At 44.7% G+C, this 24,114-nt stretch overlaps 1 protein-coding gene across 2 annotated transcripts in view; it reads left to right on the forward strand.

The window, feature by feature from the left end:
* ICA1L (islet cell autoantigen 1 like) overlaps positions 1-23,420 on the forward strand; it is a 74,913-nt gene extending 51,493 nt beyond the window's left edge. For both annotated transcript variants that reach the window (XM_040357226.1, XM_040357228.1), the window contains 3 exons: positions 2,486-2,716; positions 19,506-19,595; positions 22,936-23,420. In XM_040357226.1, the coding sequence (XP_040213160.1) occupies positions 2,486-2,716; positions 19,506-19,595; positions 22,936-23,039 (425 nt within the window). In that variant the 3' untranslated portion in view covers positions 23,040-23,420. The remainder of the gene's footprint in view (positions 1-2,485; positions 2,717-19,505; positions 19,596-22,935) is intronic.
* Positions 23,421-24,114: the final 694 nt, after the last annotated feature.

The following is a 24,114-nucleotide window of genomic DNA, read 5'->3' on the forward strand; positions in this document are numbered from 1 at the left end:
ACTTTTTGGCCGGAATGAGCAAAGGTACGTTTGGAGAAGAAAGGGCACAGAATTTAATAAAAAAAAAAGAACCTCTGTCCAACTGTTAAGCATGGGGGTGGATCAATCATGCTTTGGGGTTGTATTGCAGCCAGTGGCACAGGGAACATTTCACGAATAGAAGGAAAAATGGATTCAATAAAATTTCAGCAAATTTTGGATGGTAACTTGATGCCATCTGTGAAAAAGCTGAAGTTAAAGAGGATGGCTTCTACAAATGGATAATGATCCTAAACACACCTCAAAATCCATGGGGGATTACATCAAGAGGCGTAAACTGAAGGTTTTGCCATGGCCTTCACAATCTCCTGACCTCAACATAATTGAAAATCTATGGATAGACCTTAAAAGAGCAGTGCGTGACAGACAGCCCAGAAATCTCAAAGAACTGGAAGACTTTTGTAAGTAAGAATGGGCAAAGATACCTCAAACAAGAATTCAAAGACTCTTGGCTGGCTACAAAAAGCGTTTACAAGCTGTGATACTTGCCAAAGGGGGCAGTACAAGATACTAACTCTGCAGGGTGCCCAAACTTTTGCAGACGCCATTTTTTTGTTTTCTGTAATTTTGAAAGTGTAAATGATGGAAATAAAATCTAACTTTTTTTGACATATAAGAATGTCTAATCTGTAATTTGATGCCTTTTGGAGATTTTTCCATCTTTTCTTGGCTTCGTTATGCACATTAATACAAATTTTTACCTGGGGTGCCCAAACTTTCGATCCCCACTGTATAAGAATTGTTGCTGGTTTAAAGCCAAATGGTAGTCACAGCAAATATTGATTTGATTTAATATTTTCTTCTGTTTTTGCTTACTTTTGATTTTGTAAATTGATAAAAATAAAACCTTTCCATTTTTATATAAGAACGAAGTGCCGAATGCTAAAGCATCCTTTACCTGCAGACATTCCTCTTTTCACTTCCTCATTGTTCGTTTTTGCTCAGAAGTTGCTCTAATTCTTCTCTGTTCTGTTCACTTCCTGCTTGTCTGATTTTACTGACCACCGTGAAGGGAGGGTTTACTACGGTGGTCAGTAATGTGCTCACCCCCTCCTGGGAACTACATCTGTGTGGCAGGATGCTCTCTACGTGTAATGCCCCGTACACACCATCACTTTATGTGATGAAAAAAAACGACACTTTCTGTGAAGTAAAAAATGACGTTTTTGAAACTTCAATTTTCAAAGACGAAGTTGCATACACACCATCGTTTTCTCACAATGATCTTGCAAAGTCAGGTTACGTTCCACCACGTTTTACCATTGAAGCTAGCTTCTGGGCATGCGTAGATGAAAAAACGTCTTAGAAAACGACGTTTTTTGCTACACACGGTCAATTTCTGTGAGGTAAAAAGTGCACTTTTGAAAAACGACACATAAAATTGAAGCATGCTTCAATTTTTTTCTGTCGTTTTTTAGAAGACATAAAACGACGTTTTTGCCCACACACGGTCAATTAAATTGACGTTTTTGAAAATGACGTTTTTTTCCATCGCAGAAAGTGATGGTGTGTACGCGGCATTAGAGACCTCAAGGAGGTGTGAATTACTGGGCGTGCCGCAATTCATACTGGGAAATGTAGTTCTTACGAACGAACGATGCAAACCAGGAAGTGAATGAGAGAACAGAAACTAGAATGCCAGAGGTGATATAGATGAAGGAATTTAATAGGTATTTACTTGTTTTTTAACAGAATCATTACACTATTCTGTCTGTCTACCTTGCAGACATTAATTTTAGGTAAAAATACATTTTCCTTTACAACTCCTTTTAAGTTCTGGCACATATCTGTCAGCAGGTTTTTGTTTCAGTGTTAAAGTGATAGTAACAATGATATCCTTTCTTACTAAGGTGTAGATCTTTAAAGTGGAGTTCCACCCATAAATATAACATTACATCAGTAGTTTTAAAAAAATTTCATTAGTCCTTTTAGATGCCTTCAAAGTGTTGTTGCTAGGCAGAATAGTTAATCTTCCCACTTCCTGCACCTAGGTGCTTAAGCTTCCAAACCTACACCGCACAGACTCCTGGGAATGTAGTGGGTGTAACCAGGAGTCTGTGCACTCCCTAGTCTCGAAGAATCATGTGACTTGGACAGTACAGGTGCTGAAACCTGATCTGAAACCTAATACACTGCTTGTGCAGCACTGAGCATGTGCGAGATCTGCAAGGCTGAAATCCAGGAAGTCATACAGTCTGGCTTCATGATGCCCACACTTAAGATGGCCCCAGTCAATTTCTATTTTATAAAGTGTCTAAATGCTGTAACAACCTAACAAAACGGACCTTAGTTTACAGACTAACTTTACTAGAATACATTAAGCTTGTGTATTACAGGGGTATTTATATTTAAAAAGTGAAATTGTGTCCGGAACTCCGATTTAAGCCTACCCAATTTTTTTTTTTTTTTTGACATGACACCAAAGATATTTTGTTTTTATTTACAGAACCTAAGCATCTGCTATTGGACAGTAGAGAAGCAGAGGATTTTGATCAAGAGTTTTCCTTCTTGAACTTACAAGCCCCGCTGTCTCCAGAACTGTCACAAGAAGAACAAAATTTGTTTGGAGGCTCCAGCTCACAAGAAACTAGTTTATGGACAAGGCAATCGGACAAGCTGTCTGGATTTCTTCCTTCTCAGCTCCTTGATATGGGTCTGCAGTCTGTTGGGGAAATGAGTAAGTCAGTTCTTTTATGTTTTAATAATTGTTAGTACTTGAACCATGGAAGCATAGGCTAATTGCTGTCAGTATGAAAACCCCAATCTAGGCACACTACATAATTTCTAAATTATGAATCACTTCATGTGTTTTTTCTCAGATGTATTTACCCGACGATTCGTCTAAAAATTACATCATTGTCTTAATATATTTTCAGTATAAAAAACGCAGTCCTTATAATTTAAAGAAAACCTGTACCGAGAAGAAAATGCTGACTTTGCTTGTAAATACTTGCCAAATCATCTAAAATTCGCCCCCTGGGTGGTCGGCTTAAAGAAGGAATATTTAGGAAAGAGCCAATGGTTGCAGATAGGGGACAGAATAGAGAAGAAAATGAGGCAGAAAATGGGGTTGTAAGCTAGGAGTTTGGCAAAAAAAAGTGGAGGGGGGGGGTGTTTTTGGGACATTAAAACATATTTGTTATCAACGAAGCAAGTTACTTATACAAGAGGCACTAAATATGTGAACATTTGAACCCCTAACCAAGGTGTTTTTGGCCTACACGGAAAATAGCTCTGCAATAGTCGGAGTTAATGAACTCCATACAACTGTACCATTCTATGTGGAATTCCTTGAATCTCCCTTTCATTTCACAGGCATGATGCCTTTCACCATTCAAAGCCAAAAAACCCAGTGACTGGCTCAAAGTTTTTCACAGAAGAGAAATGTGCTTTGTTTACCAAGTCATTCAATATCCCCTTTATTGGTATACTCCTTTGCTTGGTTTCTAGCTTTCATGCCGTAGGGAAAGACACAGATTGTCTTGTAACTCGGTCTGTGAAGTTTTGCGATATTTTTTTTTTTTTTCCCTTCCAGAAATGTTTTGCTTTGAATAGTCCTGGAAGATGTGAAATTATGACTCCCTGACATTACTTCATTCCAATACCTGTGGAAACAATCAGTGTAAACGAAATGGTGTTCTGTACCACCTGGTTAGAATTTTATACTTTTGCCTCTTGAAATGTACTGTAAAATCCTATTCTTGTAATCCATTGAGTTCGGGATACAGTCAGGTTAGTTACACTGCTCCCTATAGGAAACTTGGGCACTGAAAAACAGCAAAAGATCGTAAACCATCCCCCCATTATAACCCCCCTCCACTCAGCATGCAAAAGATCATAAGCCAGCCCCCATTATAACCCCCCTCCACCCAGCGTGCAAAAGATCATAAGCCAGCTCCCATTATAACCCCCCTCCACCCAGCGTGCAAAAGATCATACACCAGCTCCCATTATAACCCTCCCTCCACCCAGCATGCAAAAGATCATAAGCCAGCCTCATTATAACCCCCCTCCACCCAGCGTGCAAAAGATCATAAGCCAGCTCCCATTATAACCCCCCTCCACCCAGCGTGCAAAAGATCATACACCAGCTCCCATTATAACCCCCCTCCACCCAGCGTGCAAAAGATCATAAGCCAGCCTCATTATAACCCCCCTCCACCCAGCGTGCAAAAGATCATAAGCCAGCTCCCATTATAACCCCCCTCCACCCAGCGTGCAAAAGATCATAAGCCAGCTCCCATTATAACCCCCCTCCACCCAGCGTGCAAAAGATCATAAGCCAGCCCCCATTATAACCCTCCCTCCACCCAGCATGCCTTGATTTTGTGTTAAAGCAGTACTCGGGCATAAACCAAAACTGAGAGGGGCAGTACCTGTGCCCCTCGATGAATTAAAATGTTGGGATGGCCCAAAGGAGTGATGGGCAACACGGCAAATACACACTAATAGGCCTCACTAGGAGGACTGAGTACTTCCTACAGCACAGGAGCCACCAAATGGCCCATAACCTGAATCTGAATGAATAAGGTGGGGCCCTTACTAGATAAGGGAACATGCCAACACGACCAAGGTAAGAGCATGAAGGATTAACCTGATGCTCCAGTTCAGGATGGAAAAGGTCACTGCAGGAAGGAATTGCCACCACACAAAAAAGAACCTGAGCCAGTGAGAAGCTGATTAACCAGAACCTCCCAAAAACAGGTGGAACAATTGCAAATTCACAAACCTGGAATAAGGACCCACAACCTGATGTCAAAAAACACAAAACACTGGGGATTGTACTGACAGGTAGGGATGGGCCGAACGGACCCTTGTTCGGTTTTCACCAGAACTTTCGAACACCGCAAAAGTTCGGACCCGAATAACGAACCTCATTAACAAACCCCCTCCCACTGGGTCCACACTTGCCTCATCCACGATCGCGGCTTCCCCTCCTTCTCGGCACAGCAGATGGACAAAGCAGTAGGAGAGCAGTCAGGTGGACAAAGCCAGGCCGCACCACGCTGCAACAGAAATCGCCAACTTTCTTCTCCCAGCTCAGGCTGCAAGGCAAATCCTGCCACCGCACGCTCATTGGCTTCAACCAGCTCCCCCTGCCTCCTTCTCCTGCTCCTCTTTGCTCCAACCACCGCTGCACACTGCGCCCCAAGCCCACCCTTTTTTGAAGCCAATTAGAGCCCCCTGCTCTAATCATGTGCTTCTTTAAAAATAACACCACAATGGGGCCGGGTGCATTGATCAGACGGCAGTGCCCCTGCTCCCCTAAGGGACCTGCCACCACTGCTGCAAATATCTTTAAGATATGACAGCGGGTGGGGGAGAGGATCCCCCTGCCTGCTGTCACAGGTGTAGGGGATCAAGGGGTGCAGGGAGGCAGACCTCGAGCATGTTACACATTTACAATCTAAATATGGGTGTAACATTGTAACATGTAACCTGCTACAAAAGGTGAATTTTAACCTCTAGCTATTAGCATGAGTTGAACAAGTGTTCGGTAGTGAGAAAAGTAATGGATGTCAGAGCATATTTGATTTGTATTTTAGCTTTAAAAGAGAACAATGCAGTGAATTTCAAGATCAGAACAACAGCATCATCATCTTTGTTTACTTTTTGTGCAACGGTGGCAGCATTTCAGGATCTGCCTCTGTTCAGCAGTTCTCATTCCTAATAGAGTATTGAGTCTAGATTACAGAAAGGCTAGCTCCTAGAATTACAGAATCATGGCTTATACTCCAAGCCCTATTCATATTCGGGTAACTATATCTTTGTTTTTTGTAGTTTACTCACAGGAACATTATGTATGCTAAATAGATTAAGCCATGTCTGGTTGCACCAGTTTTTTAACTTTTTCAAAGAAACCCATCAGAATAGAAAAAGAGAGCTGCAGTTACAAATCTGCATCCTTATGAGGTGGGCCTCCGGCCACCAAGCCACAGATCTACTTCAGTCAATTACTGTTTTGTCCTGCACTGTGATTGAGTACCACATGTGTACCATAAATGCATCTGCAGTATTGTGTACATGAATGTGTATACAAATATATGTGCGTGTGTGTCTTGCTGTGCCCAGGTTATAATGATTAGACATGGATGCCAAACATCCATTCTTAGCTGCTGATCACTTTAATTTGACAGCAGTCACCTTGCAAACTAGCGTAACAAATACTGCTTTGTCTGCCTGGCTCTGCCCAAGGGAAGGGAGATGGATATATGATCTATAGTGCTAAATCATTTTGTAGAAAGCGACACAATGCATTGCAAATGGCAATGGGTTACCATGCATTGTCCTAATTAATGGGTACTACTGTGGCCCTCCAGCTGTTGTGGAACTACAAGTCCTATAGTGCCTCTGCCTTTTGGGAGTCATGCTTGTAACTGTCAGCCATGCAATCCCTCATGGGACTTGTAGTGCATTGTCATTTTATTCTGAATGTACCATAACGCATACATTAAACAAAAAACAACCTGTGCTCTGTCTCTAATGCTAATTAAAGTTAATAAACAAAAATAGTGTGCCGTCTCTTTAAATGCAACACACTAAGGGCCGGATTCATAAAGAGTTACGCCGGTGTATCAGTAGATACGACGAGCTTAGATTCGAGTTACGTCGGCGTAAGTTTTAAGTGTATGCTCAAACTGAGATGCACTTAAACCTAGCTAAGATACGACGGCCTGCGCCGTCGTATCTTGGGGTGCAATTTTTTTTCCGCTGGCCGCTAGGTGGCGCTTCCGTTAATTTCGGCGTAGAATATGTAAATTACTAGATACGCCGATTCACGAACGTACGCTTGCCTGTCGCAGTAAAGATACGCCGTTTCCGTAAGAGATACGCCGCATAAAGATAAACATGCCCCCTAGGTGGCGTAGCTAATGTTAAGTATGGCCGTCGTTCCCGCATCGAAATTTGAAAATTTTACGTCATTTGCGTAACTCGTCCGTGAATGGGGCTGGACGTAATTTACGTTCACGTCGAAACCAATGACGTCCTTGCGGCGTACTTTGGAGCAATGCACACTGGGAAATTCCACGGACGGCGAATGCGCTGTTCGGGAAAAACGTCAATCACGCTGGGTCACCCAAAATTAACATAAAACATGCCCCCTCATCTTCATTTGAATTACACGCGCTTACGCCGGCCCCATTTACGCTACGCCGCCGTAACTTAGGAGGCAAGTGCTTTGTGAATACAGCACTTACCTCTCTTACTTACGGCGGTGTAGCGTAAATACGATACGCTGCGCCGCCGTAACAATGCGCGCCCCTACCTGAATCCGGCCCTAAATGTGTAATTATTTCTTTAAATCTAACTTTCTATAGTGCAAATCTATGTGAACATAAAGTGCTTTTGTACCATAAATGAATTCAGATCACAATAAACATATATATTCCATCAAAGTGCTATGTGCATAAATCGGTTCTCTCAATAAAATGCATATAGTCCAGCATTCATATTCTAAAAGATAATGTAAACATATAGAAAAGTCCATGCATCCCATAAATTCAAGTCCATCCGCTGCACAACCACCAATGCTGTGATGTCAGGACCACACCTTGGAGTGAGAGACCACCACCATGAGAAGAAACTGCTTACCAAAGGGCTAACCTCCACACTATAAGGCCCCTTTCACACGGGCGGATAGAATTCAGCTTTTAGCTGCAGACAGATAACGTTATCTACAGCAGCTAAACTCAGACAATGCTTTCCTATGTCACCATTGACACACTGCGTTTAGCAACAGTTTCATTACATTGGGTTTGATGCGGATAGAAAAAATTGATTTGACTGCGTCCAGGAACGATCTAATGCAGCTATCTGCAGTGTACTATGTCACCTGCAGATAGCAGTGGCAACAAGGAAAGAAAAACAGAAAGCAATGGAACAGAAATGGCAAGAATGTTCCAACACGGCTAAACGCAGCCGCACTTAAACGCAGCTAATCGCAATGTACAACTGCAAGTGAACGCTGTGCCAGGATTCTCTGAATTTCAAAATAACAAAAAATACTTTTGAAAGGGGCCCAATTAACATGATTCTCCGCTGTCTCCCCGGGTATCATGTCGGCATCAAATGGAACACAGTAGGATTGTACTTCAGTCACCGTTCTTCAGTCCCCGCTCCAGGGAAAGTGCCGGTGTCACTCAAATGGAAAAAAAAAACACATACCATGGCCCAATATCTTCCACACTTTTTGTATTTGTTTTATGCAGTGTTCACAAGCATAGTCCTATACAAAGCATATAAAATTACGACACTCGCCGGCCAGCAGCATACACAATGACGTCACAAAATAAGCTCAGCCCTGTGCATTTTGTGGTAAGCCACGTCTTCAGGGGATTTTTGCTTACTGCTAACACATACATGCTGCGTTACTGTAACACAAAGGTGTGACTCTGTCCTGAAGCACCCATATGCATTAGATGATTAGATCTCCTGAGAATATTGATTTTGACAGAGTTGGGATATTTTGGGACTCCTTCATACTTTGGTGCAGAGCCATGGCTGGCATGAGCCTTTCAGCTGGGTTATGTGTTTTATCCAATACAATATTGTTCCCCTTAGATTAGAAATGTACTCCATGGGCCTGATGCTGCAGTAGAATATAAGATAAGGGTGTCTTACTGTGCTTGGAATTTTTCTGGTCTCGGGATTCAGATTTTCCACTGCCTGCATCTAGCATGATGCGAACCTTGTATTTGAGTTATGATTTTTCTACTTCCAACGCTGACCTAGCACTGAACTCGAGCTTGTTTCTATATATATAAATGTAGTACCGCTCTGCTGGTCATTTAATCTTATTTATTTCAATGATATGTGAAGGTACGGACCTTCACTAAGAAAAACAGAATTTTTGTATTGGTTAACTCATGCAGATTAAAGGTACCTATTGACATAAGAATATTATTGCCTATAATTGCAGATTATAGTGGGTGCAGAAGATGATCTGTGGGTAATCCATAACAAAGTCAAATGTTACTAAACTATATAATCTCAACCTCTAAATCCAGGAATAGAAATCAACAAGAAGCCAGTACGCCTATAACTTGCAGTTTGAAGACAGTCCAGTAAGAATCTGCTTGTATAAGGTGATGGATGTTCACACTAGTTTTGCAGCTCCAAAGATTAGCTGTGAACAGCCGCCAACACTAAAAGCAAAATAAAACCTAAACATGGAGCATGAACCATGTGCAATGCAATTACTTTAAAAGGACAAGATGTGTGTACAATTCCACTCACAAATGTGTGGAGAAAACAACGCTTATCTGTGTGGTCTGAAGAGGTCCTCCTCTGTGCTGATGGGGAGCTCCATTACCATGGCAAGCTGTGGGGCTTATAGCAGTTAATTTTAGAACAAATGAAAGAAAAAAAATGTGCTAAAAGATACTAAACAAATAGCTGAAAAAACATTTCCCAGCTATTCAATTGGAAGCTCCAATTTTCATGTAAAACATAAGTACAAGAGCAAAATTTTAAAAGAAGTAAATCGTGCTGCTAACCATGTGATCATTCAATATTAAAATTTGATGATAAACTATAAAATCGAAATATAAATAATGAAAAAAAAAAACACCAATATACAAAGTATTGAAAAATGTCCCAACTGTCCACAACTGTGTTGATTAGTGAAAATCCAAAAAATTGTGTCCATGAAATACAAAACACAAAAAAGGATATATACTAGATTGTGTAAAAAACCTGTAATACAGGTGTGAGATGACGTATACAAAGAAAACCGTGTTGAATCCACCACCATATCGGCAGAAATTACGTCTTGCCAACTTGCCACGATCCCCCATGACAGAGGATCAAGAGAATGCATGTAATCAATAGCAGTTTGATTCCAACAGACAGCAGACACAGTCATGAATTCTAAGTAATGGCCTCTCGACCAATGAACCATCAGTGGATACACGCAGTACATAGAAAATATAAACGCTCCATATAGTGTATTACCGTATTAAAATTAAAAAACCAATGTGATACACTTACAAAGTTGCAGTTTAGAAGAAGCCTTGAGTTGTCGAGCCCCCCCCCCCCCCCCCCCGGTAGATAGATGGGTGGGTGGACCTCTTTCTGAAGTACAGAATCCGAGAGTCACTTTAAGCTGAGGGAAACTATGGGCTGTTGTTGCTTGATGATTTTTTTTTTTCTTTTCGGATGCTCTTATGTGGTCCCCATTAGGAACCCTGGATCCCAGGATCCATGGTATTGGATTCCCGAATGCTGTGTTGAGACTGTGCAATGACAAGTTGTGATTCTTTTATTTTTGTAAAAATATAGTTTTCACTATAACATTAATAAAACTCATTGAAACATAAAAGAAGCCTTGAATCTGATGTGCCGGCCGATGCACAAACAGACAACCCGTCCTTCTTGGAAAATGTATGGAGCACAAGGTGACGTCAGTACGTCGCTCCGCCCTACGTACAGTTCTTAATAACTATACACGTCAGGTGCCCCTGGACGAAGTTAGTTATTATATTTACAAGTTTTTTACACAATTTAGTATGTAATAAGGCCGAGCAGCGGCCTGTGTTTATGGGAGGAGCCCGGGGAGCCTATATAATCTCCTCGCCTCCCTCCGGGCTCCGTCGGCTTCCTGTCTCAGCACGACACTTCCGGCGCACTTCGATTGCGTCATCCCTCGCAGCCGCCGCCGCCGCATCCGCATCCGCGCCATCCAGCGACCTCCGCAGACACCGGGGCGTCCCTCGGTTATCGTCCGACCGCCGCAAGGTAGGCTCTGCTCTCCCGGCTCCCGAGCCCCTTCCCACCGCGGGCTCACCATTCATTTCAGCCCCCACCGCACCAACGTATCCCACATACTGGCAGACCCCAGGCATTTCAACATGCCGGTACATACACCTTACCCGCTCCTTGCACTGTCTACTCACTGTCACAAACGCCCACGCACTTTCGTCACACCACACATGTCTACACTCCTTACTATCAGTTTAAACCCATAAATGTATATTCATAATGCTTACCACAGCAGATGTATTACCATAAGTATTTTTCTGCAGTGTTACTGCTTAACTCTAAAACTGATCACTGACAATGCAAACTGAAATATTCTTGTAGTCACAGATTCATTAAGCAACAGCAAAAACTGTGATTACAATGCCCAACCGCATCTTGTGCAGTCCGCCCCATACCTATCAATATTTTCCTTACCCTGCATACTGAACTGTAGTCCACTTGTTGTCACATGCCTCACATACGTGCACCGATCCGTTGGCACAGCTACAACTAGCTCCCCTTTGGTATTCATGTCATTAAACTGTTTTTTATTTTATTTATTTATTTTTTATTTTCTTGTTTGTTTATTTGTGTTTTGCCATTTTTTCTTTTTCTTTCTCCTTTTCTTCCCCTGGTTTATTGCAAAAAAAAAAAAAAAAACTCTACCTTAGAAGACCAACTTGCAGCTTCTCCAGTTCACCGACCTCCCAGCCCCACGGCTTTCTCAGTCCCCAACACATGGTATACCGTGCACCACATTGGGAACACACGTATACCCAGCACTGCATCCCCTGCCATAGTACCCATTGCTGTACACCTTTCCGATGCTCGGTCACGCACAAGCACTCACGCCACTATTTTTCATGCGGTGCATCATCAGGCTTCTCCAGTCACCCCATCCATTGTTCCCTCCATTTTGCTTCACAGCAATTCCAGACACACCCCACTCGCCTCCAAATCATGCCTCACACAGCCTGCGCTCCCCACGCATCACACCCACACGCATACCAGCCGCGGCACCCCCGATCAGTAGCGACCTCACTCCCAGCTCATGCTCCACAGCTCCGCAGTCGCCAACAACATGACAACACATTGTTACTCCTCTCTCATGGGACGTTCCCTCACTTGCCCACCTGCAGTACGTCTTGGGGGTACACAAACACCTTCTCAGCTGCAGCTTCACCCCATTCCACATGTGGCCAAATCCGCCGTGGCCCCCCCCCTTTCAGTACATGCTCCAGAGCCCGGTAGTCACCCACAACCACAGTGCACCGGTTCATGCCTCTGTCATGGGTCATTTCAGCTACTCGCCCTACCACAAACATGCCCCGGCAAGACCACACACATCCTCACACACATTCCGGACCCAAACAGGCCCCTCTCTTCTTAGACCCATTTCAGCACATGCTCCAGAGTTTCGCATCTCTGCCATGGGAATTTCTGTCACTCATTTACTTGACACAAGTCCAGATCTCAACCCCTGCACGTTCCCGCTGGCAGGCTTGCCTCGAACGTTCCCCAACAGTGTCACCCTCATTTCGGCACATGCTCCAGAGCCCCCGCGTTGTCAGCCACACCCGCAACGCACCGCTTCAGGCCTCTGTCATGGGACATTTCGGCCACCAAGCCATCGCCGCCTCACCCCCTTCGTCGGTCGCTTACAACATTCGAGCTTATCTAGCCCCCGTCCTTATGTATTATCATTTCTCCACAGGTCAGTCAAGCTCGCCAGCTTCCCCTGCACACCAGGTTCAGTAATTTTACAGGTAAAAAAAAATAAAAAAATAAAAAAAGGTGGATCCCCCATCCCCGGCACGACACGGAAACAACCCGTTTTATCTCACCCCTGCAGGTTCCTGCTCATCCCACCTCGACCTCCTAGACAAAACTCCGTACCCAGGGCACGATTTACCCTGAGTCATGTCTCAGGACGGCAGCGAAGACCTTTTTGCCCCTTCCTCACCGCCCCCCGCTTCAGAGAGCGGCAGCGCACGCTCCTTCAGGGGATGGACCATCCCCAAGTTAACAGCGGAGTTGAGGCGCAAGCATGTGCCCTTTCCGTCCACAGCCAGGAAGGCAGAACTTTTCAGGCTCCTGTTCCCACCTCCTGCTTCAAACAACTCCCCGCCAGCCTCACCCGGACCAAGCACCCAGCAAACTTCGCTACACTCCATATCCGCCGCCGTGTCCCAACTCCACAACATGGTCGCAACACTCTCCACCACAATTACAGACGTACAGGCGAGAATGATGCTTCTGGAGGCTCGCCCACCTACAGCTTCCCCCGATCCATCCACGCTCACCCCGTCTGCAGTGCAACCGCAAATACCTCCCCCGCTTACACCCACAGGCAAGTGCTCCGTAGTCCTCCCAGCCCACTTGGTTCCTGCCAACATCAGGAAGGACATCCTGGATGGCAAGGACATCAACCTAGCCTCCCTCCTCATCTCGGTACACGACCTAGCCGACAACAAGGCCTATGCCTGGGGAGACGTCTCAGTGGTCCTCAAGGCCAAAGACCCAAGGCTTAACCGTAAACTATCGGTCCCGGAATTCGCCTTGGCCTTTGGCATGCTCAGAGATGTCCTATGCTCCGCCTCCCCCAGTAGGAGGGAAGAGCTGGACCTTTATCTCCACACCATAGTGGATCTGGGCTACAAGTACGGAGGGTTTTCATTCTATGACTACCACCGCTCCTTCTCAGCCAAAGCAGCGGCCAGGCTGCTGCAGTTCCAGACAGCTACAGATTGGAGTCTCATGGACACCGAGCTGTTCTGCCGCCACTTTGCTGGCCTGCGCTCACCATTATGCGCTGTTTGCCAGTCCTCCACTCACACCGCCACCTGGTGCGCCAACACCACCACCAACACCACCTCCAACACTCGCCCGTTCGAACTCCCCTCGACCTCGAGGGCAGCTCCGGGCCTACCGGCCACCCAGCAGACGTCCCAGGCCGACAAGTTCGGGCGCCCAGTACAGACGCTAGGCGGCGCGGCCATCTGCAATAATTTTAACCATGGCTCCTGCAACTTCAGCCAATGCCGTCTGCTCCATGTCTGCCTTACGTGCCATAGAGCGCACCCCAGGACCCTATGCCTAGTCAAGCAACAAAAGAAGACCTGACTAGGCCGCATTAACATCCCCTGGCTGAAGCTCTACCTCACCTCCCACCCCACCCCCTCCCTCACCACCTTCCTCGTCCAAGGCTTCACAGGAGGGTTCCACACAGGCCTCATTTCACTACCCCACACAACGCACGAATGTAGAAACCTGCGCTCAGCCGCCACAGACGAGCAGGCCATAGACCAGCTCTTACAGACAGAGCTAGAGCGAGGCTTCATCATAGGCCCCTTCACCACACCCCCCTTCAGCACCTGGAGAGTCAGCCCTATTGGGCTTGTCAAGGGCAAGTTTTCAAATAAAACACGTTTAGTTTACGATCTGTCTGCGCCTCATTCTTCCCCCACCCCCAGCCTGAACTCCTTGATCCCCTCGGAGGAGTTCTCCCTAAAATACGCGTCTGTAGACATGGCGATCCAAGCCATAATTAAAACCGGCACGGGCACCTGGCTCTCCAAGGCCGACATCTCAGACGCCTTTAAACTCTTGCCTATCCACCCGTCCCTCTGGTGTTGGCATGGCATGAAATGGAGAGAGTCATACTACTTCGCCACCAAGCTGACGTTTGGCTCCAAGTCTAGTCCCTGGCTCTTCGACACCTTCGCACAGACTCTCACCTGGATTCTCGTGCACCAAGCCCATTGTCAACAAGTCATCCACTACTTGGATGACTTTTTGCTAATTGAACAACCCGACACGCCTCCAGGAGACCTCCAAAAGTTGAGACTCGTCTTCAAAAATCTCAACGTCCCCCTCGCAGAACACAAAGTAGAAGGCCCAGCACACTCCATTACCTTCCTCGGAGTTAATCTGGATACCACCTCCATGCAAGCCAGCCTCCCCCCCGACAAACTGACCCGCATCAGGGCAGTCCTCCATAGTTTCACCCAAACGCAGGGCTGCACCAGGAAGCAGCTGCAGTCCCTCCTGGGAATGCTAAACTTTGCAGTAAGGATCATCCCTCAGGGCCGATCCTTCGTGTCACGCCTTCTGGTCTTCCTTTCCCATGCACAGGACCCTGATCAGATTCTCAGGTTGGATACCGCAGCCTTAGCGGACCTCTCGATGTGGGAAGAATTTCTCACCAACTGGAACGGTATATCAATGTTTATACCGTCAGTGTCACCCCTTTCCCCACAAGTAGTGACCGACGCCGCAGCCTCCACAGGTTTTGCAGCTATTTTTGGCCACCACTGGTTCGCAGGACCGTGGCCGCCAGAAATACTAGCGGTCCCGGGCTTCACCCAGACGTCCTCCTTGTTCGAGTTGTACCCAATCGTAGCAGCCGCCCAACTCTGGGGCCACAGCTGGGCTGGACAAACTGTTACCTTCACCACCGACAACCAGGCCACAGCCGACATTATTAACAAGGGCAGGTCCAGGTCTCTTGTTATAATGTCCTTCCTACGTCGGCTAGTGCAACTGTCCTTGCTACACCAATTCAATGTGCATTGTACCTTCCTCCCCGGCAAGTGTAATCTCGCCGCAGACGCCTTGTCCCGCTTTAATTATGCCTCTTTTTTTCAGCAGAAACCCGCAGCCGATCCATCTTCAGCCCCTATCCCTCCTTGGTCTCAACTGACCCTGGACTGACACAGCACCTACAGCAAGCTACCCAGCTGATCAACCAGTCTCTCTCCCGCAATACCCTCAAAGCCTATCACACGGCTTGGGACACCTTTACCAACTTCTTGACGCGCCACTCCGCTAACACCACCCCGAGTGTCAAGCACGTATTGGCCTTCATCTCCTACTGTCACACTTGCCAGTCCCTTTCGTACAACACCATCCGTCTCTACCTGGCTGGCGTCCAGCACTTTCTGGCCTTACACGATCCGGCGAAGCCTTCGCTGTTTACGTCCCACGCAGTCAAAGCTGCCCTACGCGCAGTCCGGAAGCAACAACCAGTTGTCAACGCCAAACGCCTGCCCATTACCAGCACCATATTTAGAGACCTGCCCGCCATCCTCGCCACATCCCCGTTCGGCCTCCTGCCTAGCTTGGTCATACAAGCGGCCATCTACCTAGCGTATTATGGTTTCCTCCGACCCAGCGAGTTTGCCTTCAACAGCCCTGCCGGCCAAGTCCTGCGCAGACGACACTTTGTCCGCCATCAAGACCGCTTCACGCTTCACCTCACTACCACCAAAACACAGCAATCAGGCCCCGGCTTAGACATCGCCATTTACAAGACAGGTAACGCCTGGTGCCCAGTATCCGTGTTGGACCGCCTACTCTTACTTTTGCCAGCCCAATCAGACTCCGCTCCTCTACTCCCTTTTCCGGACAAACCTCTGAACACCAGCCAGTTCATTAAACACGTGAGGATCCTCCTTCGGACTCTGCACCTCAATCCTACCCAGTATTCGGGCCACTCCTTTCGTATCGGAGCAGCCTCAACCGCCTCGCGACACTGGGTCCCCGACCATATCATTAAGAAGCTAGGCAGGTGGAAGTCTGCCTGCTTCGCTAGGTACATTCCTGACCCTCAGGCGGAGATGGCACAAGCCTTCGCCATACTTGCTCACTAATGTTCTGACTCAATAAAACTATAACCCTACCTGAATGTTTTGCCCCCTTATTCTGGCGTACCGTCCGTTAGGGCCAGCGCACACTTCAGGTCCATTGTATGTTGTGAGTCCTAGTCAGTCTGTGTCCATGTCCGTGTCGGCCGTAGGGCTCCGACCATAAGTAATAAGGCCGAGCAGCGGCCTGTGTTTATGGGAGGAGCCCGGGGAGCCTATATAATCTCCTCGCCTCCCTCCGGGCTCCGTCGGCTTCCTGTCTCAGCACGAGACTTCCGGCGCACTTCGCCCACCCCCCCCATCCCATTTCACAGGAATTCCCAGGTTCATTCCTCTCCACAACATCTATCATTTAACAGGGTATGCCCCCTTATTCTGGCGTACCGTCCGTTAGGGCCAGCGCACACTTCAGGTCCATTGTATGTTGTGAGTCCTAGTCAGTCTGTGTCCATGTCCGTGTCGGCCGTAGGGCTCCGACCATAAATATCCTTTTTTGGGTTTCGTATTTCATGGACACAATTTGGGGGATTTTCACTAATCAACACAGTTGTGGACTTTCTTTATCAATATTGATTTATTCATCACAATATCCATCTGTGTATGGGGCATTTTTCAATACTTTTGTATATATTTTTTTTTTATTATTTATTTATATTTGATTTTATGATTTATCATCAATTTTAATATTGAATGATCACATGGTTAGCATGATTTACTTCTTATTTTAGAAGTTAATTTTAGTTTTAGTCGCATTATAATCGTCTGAATTGTTTTAGCCAAATTTTAGTTGACTAAAATAGTGTTAATTTAGTTTACTAAAATATTTTTGTTGACTAAATTAAGACTAGTTTACAGCTGAAATGTTCAGAGATGCTGAGATCGATGAGCAGAACAGGGACCTGTTGGACTGCTACATGACGTCTCACTGCCAAGAAGGTGTAGTTCTTCCCCTTTCCACCAGCATACCGCCCAACTTTTTGAGATGAAAAAGAGGGAGACATTGGAGCACAAAGTATGTAGGCAAAGGACATACCCCAGTCACACCTTTTAAAAAAAAAAAAAAAAAAAAGCAGATTAATGGACAAATTTTTTTTTTCTTTTTGACTTTTCAGAATACCAAATGGCATAATTTAAAGTTCAGATAAAAGGTTTGGTGCATTAAAAACATTTTTGATAGTTAAATAATATTTAAATGTATTTATAGAATTTTTTTATATATATATTATGTCAAATGAGTTGTTTGGTTCCCCAATACAGTTGGGAGCTATGACTTCCAGGTCAAAGCATCCATTACCGCGCAACATGTTTTGGGGTGGTTTCAAGGCACAGGAAATGTATACTTTTAAGGAGACCTGTACTGAGCGAAATATGTGGGGTGCATTGGTGACCTCTTCTGAAAATGCTATTTGCCTAGTATTATCTTGAAATTCCCTCTTTCAATTGCACCATTCTGTGCATTAAGGTGAAAAAACATCTAAGGAGTAGCGGCCCCCCAGCACCCTGGTTTACTTACCTGACCCCTCAAAAGTCCAGCCACGTGAACGCGATGTCTTCTTGGCTCATTCATTGGTTAATTGAAAGCAACACAGCCATTGGCTCACGCTGCTATCAATCACATCCAATGAAGCGGCAGGCCAGGGGGCGGGGCCGAGTGATACAGTGAGCGGCTATATCAAGGGAGCACGCCCGCAAGAATTAACCACCGTGCTCGCTTGTTTTCATGAAGGTTGTTGGTTCTTGCGGGGAGGAGCCGAGACATCCGCCGAGGGACCCCAGTGGACCAGGTTCGGGGCCACTCTGTGCAAAACAAGTTGCACAGTGGAGGTAAGTATAACATGTTTGTTATTTAAAAAAAAAAATAAGTTACCTTTTAAAGGATAAGTTCACCCTTTTATGAGATGTTACACATGTATTTGGGGTGTAACATGTTACTGCTGCTGCTGCCATCTGCCGCACCCACGAGTGCCTCCCCCTATGACAGCAGGCTGGGGATCTTCTCCCCGCAACTGCTGTTCTAATTTAAAAAAGACAAGGTCGTGCTGGGCTACGCCCGCCTGGCTGTGTCGCTCATTCAGAGTTCTGTGAATAGGAGAACTACAAGTACCGACACCCTTTGCGGCTGTTGGCTTGTAGTTTTTAATGAACTACCAGGGTGCTGGTGAGTTCTCTAGGTAGTTAATTGATGCTTCCTGACCGTGTGTAACTGTCTGCTTGTGCCTTGTAGGGTAAGGTGCGAGCAGACAGCTTACACCAACAGTTTGCAAGAGCCTTGTATTGCACCCGCAATCTGCTAGTCATGGGTGCAATTCTGTACAAACTTCCAATTAAAAAAAAATTAAATATATGCACATTTTTTTTACCTGCAAAAAGATGTGCATTTTAGTTTTTTCATTTTTTGTTTTAAAGGTGAACTTATCCTTTTTTTAAAATGCATTGCGTAAATGCAGCCTATTAATGCGAATGGGTTGCCCAATTCACCCCAATGTACCAAAATTCTGCATGCAGCATTTTTGGTAGTGAATTTCTGCAGGATGCAGTACGCAGCAGTGCAGGTATGTTGGGGATGACACCACATTGTACCACTGTGTGTTCCTTGCATTAGCACAGCGCAGTGCCGTGAATGTACCCTAAAAGGATCCTAAGTTTTTTAAAACCCTTCCCCCTCTTATTCCCCATCCCTCCTATACCCAATGCTATAGATCTCAGATCAGCCAGGGACCTCATGCATTGACTGTAGTGTCCTTCCATAATCAACTTCATTCTCCTTCTTTAAATGCTACTTACATGGCAGACTTTAGCTTCAATATTTTCACACACTTCCCAGAAAAAAAAGCAGACTGATCAAGAAAAGCGGTAAAAGTATCTAAAAATATATTCTGAGTCGGTGACATAGAAAGTATTAAAGCTGCTGGATCAGCATGACAGCCACAGAGCTAGTATATTCAGCAGATCTGAGAAATGGCAGGTTTACTTTAATGGCCCATTTTCAGCAGGTATGATTGGAATGGGCCGCAATGCTCGCCATGTGACCTCTAAAATCAAGGATCATTTTCCAGTAAGTGTTTTTGTTTTAAATCTTAGACTGGACAATGGCGGGTGTATCTTCGAGAGGTTTAAGGCCTGACATGCAGAACTCTTCTATCAAGAATACATCAGAACAAGAAACCCAAAGTAAGTTCAGCATTCAACAGTGTATGGTATAATGATAGAGTACATATAAAGGCACCTGCATGACGTGCCATGTGATGCACAAGCTTCATAAAGTAAACCAAAAAAATACATTTTGTACTCTCCATAAAATCTTCTTTTTTGGAGTCTAAGACGCTGTCCCCCAACCTTTGGCAGCAGTTATCGGTTTAGTGGAAGAATTTTTTTGCCAATGACCGGAGGGAGGGCGGTTCAGCGCCCGATTTGACAGGGCAATGGCTTAGTGTTAACGCTTCAATCATCATGACACCATGGTTAATATGGTCAAGATGATTGAAGCACATTATTTCTATTTTTTACATTGTAATATAAAATAGTTTAATTCGCCATAATGCAGAATCAGTGGGAGCCCTGAGTGTGTTACTTGCCACCAGATGCGGATTGTCACTTGCCACATCGTCTCCTTTCAGATGCAGCTTGTTACTTATCACTGTCGCCTGCCACCAGATGCAGATTGTCACTGTTTCAACAGTTGCCAGATGCAGTTTCCCAGTGTTGCGGCCTGCCACCAAACGCAGCTTCCCATTACCCTGCCACTAAAATAAGCTTCCCATTACCCTGCCACTAAAATAAGCTTCCCATTGTAGCCTGCCTTGTCACTTAAATAATGTAAAGGCAATTTGCAAGGGTTTTTTCTCTGTAGTGAAAGACTTAGATCCTCTTCTTGTAGTCTCTCCCCAGCACTAGAAAATCCGAGCAGGGAAATCGACACATGCGATGTTGCTGGATTTTGTTCTAGCCTATAGTGAGGGCGAAACAGCGATGATACAGGACGGGCGATGAGAGATGACGCCATCTCTCTGCTTGCTTGCTGCACCTCTAACAGTGCAGCCTTCATTGCCCGGCTCTTTGGGCAGAACAGCAGTGACGAGGGGGGGTTGGCTGCAAACAGGCCGTGAATCGGCACCGGTCCGTGGCCTGGTGGTCTTGGACCCTTGCACGAAGGCACACAGGAAGTTTTTCACTTTTGGGTTGTACTGCCTCCTACAGGAGGACTGAACACAGGCAAACAAATAAAATGGAAGGCCAGCTAAGGATAACCCTCTCCTACTACCAGCATGCCTTGGTTTGTAGCAACCAGTACCAAAAGCATGATCATAAACAGAAGGATGTGTCTTTAATGGACTAAAAGGAAAGAATTTTAAGGCGAGTACAAAAAAACTATTTTCTTTCTTATTCATTGAGGGACACAGGAAGCCTTTCACATTCAGGACATCCAAAGGCAGTCTAACTGAGGGGTAGGCTACAGCAAACAACCACTAACAAACTCCGCAAAACAATATAGAAAAAAATGGGGACTACCTGTAGCTCAAGTGCTGCTTGAAGGACTATACCCCCGAAGATGTCACGTGATGAAGTACAGCCTCTCCGTGGTAACAAGATGTCAGAAACAAAAGAGAGCATTTGGGTATTTTCTTATGCCATCGGGCATTGTTTTCTTATGTTAGGTCATCACCTGGTCTTTTTTTTTTTTTTTGACATCGTGTGTGTGTGTGTGTGTGTGTGTGTGTGTATGTGTGTGTGTGTATATATATATATATATATATATATATATATATATATATATATATATATATATATATATATATATATATATATATATATATATATATAAATATAAAATAATTACACACACCATTGCAACCACTTCTTTTAAGATTTAAGTGGCGCACAAAAAGTTGCCTGCTTCTGCCAGGATAGCAACTGAACTCCTGGGAATTCAGCCACATTGTAAAATGTACTGGCTTGCTATGAGTTAAGTCCAACAAAAGTGTGTGCCACCTTCTGGACTTTATCTCTTTTATTGCTATCCTCCGTTAGCGCACACAGCAGTTCTGCCCACTCCTCCCCTCTGCTGTTAATTCACAGAAGGCTTTGTATTTTTCAAATTGATTCACATAATACAAAGCACTTTGTGATTGGGCAAGAGGCAAGGGGCTGACATAGCGGCTGTATGCAACTCTGCAGCCATGGAAGCTGACACCAGACGGTCCAGATTCAGAGCACCAAAAGTATAGCTATGCTCCTTCCTTTTTTTCTTTTTTTTTTTAGGTTGTCAAGTGTAAACTGACACGGAAGTCTGTTTATTCCTAACTGCCCATAGAGCAGGAGGGGACACTGTCCATGTCAGATCAGCTCACAGATTCCCCACTGAGCGGGGCGCAATCCACCTTGTGAAAAAGGGGACTTTTATAATGTATTGCACGTCATAATCGCAATCTTTTGAGAATACAACTTAAGTTATAGTAAAGACATTTTAAGAATCTTTACATTTTTAATGAAGGCAGATCCCATATATCCAAGGCCAGCCATACAGGAACTGGCCGAGATTCGAACCGTTAAGGGGCAGGCTGAATGTACCAACTTGGGTACAACCCCAGCCAGATTCTCTCACTATTACTGATAATGGCTGCTAGCGATAACCACGTCTTCTCCCAGCAGGGGGCGGCTGCCCTGCCCCCTTGCTGGGAGCAGACAATCGTGCATATTTCTTTCCTGCAACCCATGGTTGCAGGAAATAGATTTGCACTGTATACTGTACTATTTTATCACTGTCATGTGATATTTTAAGTTCTTTTAGGGTTTTTATTCGAGATGTGCAAAGAGCAATCACACAAATACTTAAATATAAAGTATATACAGATAAAGATAATATCAAGAATACTTAACTAAAAATGCTGTTTCCACGGAGACCCCCTTTAAGGCATGGACAGGTAATTAAACCAGACACTTGCATGTTACATGATGCTGCTCTGGAGATGGGACTAGCCTTTTCCAGTTTGGGCTGTGATAAATACAGACTAGTATGTGATTAAATGATCAATCAAAGTTGTTTGGACATTGAGATCACCTTTTAAGGGGGATAGTGGGCTTGGTCATCCTGCATTCCTCAAGCTTTACATCAGGAAGGTACAACTATACATAGCGAGTGAGTACACAAAGTTAAGGGGGACCAATTTGTAAGGGGTGCCCTGTTGACTCTGATGTAAGAGGGGCTTTGGGAACCATAATTTAAGGGGAAATGCTGGGAACTCTGCTGTAAGTGGGAGGTTTGGTGAGCAGAAACCCCTTTACATCAGAGTCCACAGCATTTCCACTTACAAATTAAATTTTGCAGTGCGTGGCTAAAGTGTTCAGGTTTGGCTAGAAGAAAAGGTGGCAACCCTATTTAACAGTAAGGTCTTCCATTTACTTTAGCCTCGCCTGGCTGTGAACAAGCTGTAGGTCATGCCACCTGCAGGATTTTAGCTATTGTTTGTTAATTTCCCATAGTCACAATTAACATTCTTTGTGTTTGTTGCAGAAAATACAGAAATGTCAACGTGGCTAAACATGTTTGCGGATCTTGACCCACTTGCAAGCCATGGTGCCACCAAACATTCAGAGGATGAATTGTTTAGTGCATGAGTGCCTGGACAAGATGATGTAATGAATAAAAGGACCATGTCCTAAATGTTTTGTTTTACTACAGCTTAAAAAAAAGTGACACCTTTTGAACTTTTCTGGAGCCGAACACACTTGAAGATAACTACTGCAGGACTTATGGTACTACTCTTTGTAACACTGCTACCATAGGAAATAGATCCAGCAATCGGCTCTGGCTGCAAAGCAAGATCCCATTGGTTATCATTCACCTATTAGAATTTATCACTGCATTTGTTTTATTTTAAGCAGAGCTACACCTTTTAAGACAGATTGTTTATTTGTATATACTAAAAGTATAGATATATAGAGTTAAGAGACATGAATTCCTGTAAAGTTAAATAAAAAAACTTTAAAATTATACAATTAATGTGGTGGGTTTTTGCTTTTATCTTTACAATCTGTACGCCTGTAAAAGGCATAATGCTTTAAAGGTAGAATAGATACTCTACTTCAGGGATCCTCAAACAATGACCCTCCAGCTGTTGTAGAACTACACATCCCATGAGGCATTGTAACACACTGACATGACTAGGCATGATGGGAATTGTAGTTCCTGAATAACTGGAGGGCCGTAGTTTGAAGACCCATGCTCTACTTCCTTTGATGAACATTTTAACCACTTCAGGCCCAGGCCAATTCTGACACTTCGCTCCTACATGTAAAAATCATAATTTTACATGTAGAACCCCCAAACACTATATATGTGTTTTTTTTGTTTTTTTTTAGCAAACACCCTAGAGAATACAATGGCGGTCATTGCAACTTTTTATCTCGCACAGTATCTGTTTTTTTGGGGGGAAAAAACAGTTTTATGCTTTAAAAAAATAAAACAGTAAAGTTGGCCCAATCTTTTTGCATAATGTGAAAGATGAAGTTACGCCGAGTAAATAGATACCGAACACTTCAAAATTGCACACGCTCGTGGAATGGCACCAAACTTCGGTACTTAAAAATTCCTGTAGGCGACGCTTTAAATTTTTTTTACTGGCTACATTTTTTTGAATTACAGAGGAGGTCTAGGGCTAGAATTATTGCTCTCGCTCTAACGTTCGCGGCA

The sequence above is a fragment of the Rana temporaria genome, chromosome 6, assembly GCF_905171775.1.
Source record: "Rana temporaria chromosome 6, aRanTem1.1, whole genome shotgun sequence".
NCBI classification, from domain to species: Eukaryota; Metazoa; Chordata; class Amphibia; order Anura; family Ranidae; genus Rana; species Rana temporaria.